The sequence below is a fragment of the Telopea speciosissima genome, chromosome 2, assembly GCF_018873765.1.
Source record: "Telopea speciosissima isolate NSW1024214 ecotype Mountain lineage chromosome 2, Tspe_v1, whole genome shotgun sequence".
NCBI classification, from domain to species: Eukaryota; Viridiplantae; Streptophyta; class Magnoliopsida; order Proteales; family Proteaceae; genus Telopea; species Telopea speciosissima.
This window is the reverse complement of record NC_057917.1, coordinates 46721351-46723666: the sequence shown is the minus strand read 5'-3', so window position 1 is coordinate 46723666 and position 2316 is coordinate 46721351. Positions and strand designations below refer to the sequence as shown.

At 45.9% G+C, this 2316-nt stretch overlaps 1 protein-coding gene across 1 annotated transcript; it reads right to left on the bottom strand.

The window, feature by feature from the left end:
* Window positions 1–1175: 1175 nt before the first annotated feature.
* Window positions 1176–1505, bottom strand: LOC122650775. Its single transcript, XM_043844158.1, has one exon. The coding sequence runs from the start codon at window positions 1503–1505 to the stop codon at window positions 1176–1178; it is 330 nt and encodes a 109-aa protein (XP_043700093.1).
* Between the last annotated feature and the right edge of the window lie 811 nt (window positions 1506–2316).

Here is a 2316-nt window from a genome sequence, read left to right as displayed (position 1 = left end):
TAGATATCGCAATGAATTAAAGCGAAGGGGTCCGTGCTACGATTATTGCTTAAATTAAAAGGGAGACGAGTCTGTTTTGATAAATGACAAACATTGCAAGGGGATGGGGAAACAAAATTATTTGTAATAGTTGGAATAGTAGGAAGCAAAGGAAGTAAACGACGAAGACAACCTGGAGAGGGATGCCCGAGACGAAAGTGCCACAGTGGAGATGGTGGAGGACGCCCAACCGTAGAAGCAATGGGAGAAGGTGATGAAGGAGGGGTGAAATAGTATAAGCCATCACGCATCGTGCCCACCCCAATCAGCCTCTTCGCGGACTGGTCCTGCAAAATGCAAAAAGAGGGAAAAAAGGTGATAGAGCAATTGAGGGAAGAGGTGAGCTTACTAATGGAAATTAAATTGAATTGAAAAGCAGGAACATGTAAAACATCATGCAATGTAACAGTAGGGCTAAGAGTTTTAAATCCATGGTGGGTGGTGGGAAGATTCGCACCAGTCGGCAAGCGAACAGGTGAAGCAGCGTGGAGGGGGTGAGGATGAGAAAGACCGGAAAGGTCACAAGACATATGGTTGGTCGCCCCACTGTTGAGTATCCAAGACGAAGAATGCATACCTAAAAGGAAAGGTTGGCTGCAGTACCTGCCATATGAGCTCCGGATGGTGATGCAGTAATGTGCAGAAGGTTCAGAAGTTGCTGAACCTGGTCATGAGAAAGACCAGACAAAGGCGTGGAAGGCATTGTAGAAGCTGGGGTAGGCTGCTGGACTGGCGGTGTAGCAGCAGCATGAGCATGGACCTGGTGGGCAGCAGCAACATGAGCGTGAGCCTGGTGGGCAGCAGCAGCATGAGTGTGAGCCTGGTTGGGTTCACAGCTAGAAGGAGATCGCCGAGTAGGGCGTTGCTGCCCTGGTGGAAAACCATGAAGGACATAGCAAGTGTTGCACCAGTGACCATGGTGCGGACAGTGGTCACACCATGGACGTTTCTGAGGCTGGCCAGAGGATGATGGAGAGGAGCGAGCATCTTTAGAAACAACCATAGCAGCAGTGTCGGGCACAGTAGGGATGGTGAGTGGACGCTGCTGCTCCTCTTGAAGGATGAGATGGTAATTGCGATTAACATCAGGTAAAGGATCCATGGTGAGGATCTGAGAACAGAGAGCAGCGTATCCGTCAGAGAGACAGACCCATGAGAAACTGATAAACACGCTCCTCCTGAGCAGTCGATTGAGGAGCAATAGGAGCCCCACATATGCAAGTGACGGTGGGGGCATGAGAGGCTAACTCATCCCACAAGACTTTCAGCCGAGTAAAATAATCAACCAGAGAGTCCATGCCGTGCTGGATCGTGGCGATGGAACGTTTAAGGTGGAAAACCCGAGGAGCATTGGTGCGAGAAAAATGTTCCTCGAGATCTTTCCAGACAGAAGAAGCAGTCTCGACATAGATAACACTGTCAGCCAATGGTTTGGAGAGAACGTTTAAGATCCAGGAGAGTACCATGAAGTTACAGCGGTCCTAGAGCTGAACAGCGGAAGGCAGGGACGATGGCTTGACGAGAGAACAGTCGACGAACATCATTTTGTTCTTCGCATAGAGAGCCATATGCATCGCGCGTTTCCAAGTAGGATAGTTGTCCCCAGTGAGAGGGGTAGGCACAAGAACAGTGCCCAGATTATTAGAATGGTGAAGATGATAAGGAGAATGGGCATCGATGGTAGAATTAGACGAAGAAGAGATATCAATGGAAGAAATATCAGTGTTCTCCCCTACGGTGAAAAAATAAATTAATGATGGATGAAACTTGCTCTGTATACAGAGCAAAAGAAAAAAAAAACGTGGAAGAAGGATCTGTGAACCTGCTAAATTGATACCATGTGAAGAAGGAATTCACGTTGAAGAGAATTGGATAGATTATTCATTATTCTATGTGGGGTTAAATACCCAAATAGTACAAGATATGTATCCCTGTGAATAAGGGATAAGATTTAGGAGATTTACAATAAAAGGAAAATAAGAGACATAAAAAGAATGGAAATACAATAGGTAAGAATAAAAAATCCTAGAAGGCGAGTAGGACACAGATTCCTTCTAGTGAATCCACTAACACCATTTAAATGATCAGAGCCTTGGGAAATTCAGAGGATTACAGAGTCTGTCCCTGTGGAAGCGGCGATCCGTAGTGAGCACAGTTTAAAAAGTGGAATCGACGGAGAGTCACGCCATTAAATATGGATCATTATCAGACTCTGAAAGTGAAAAAGAAAGTGGAATCAATAAGACTTGTTTCCTTGCAAACAGAAAAAATGCGAAA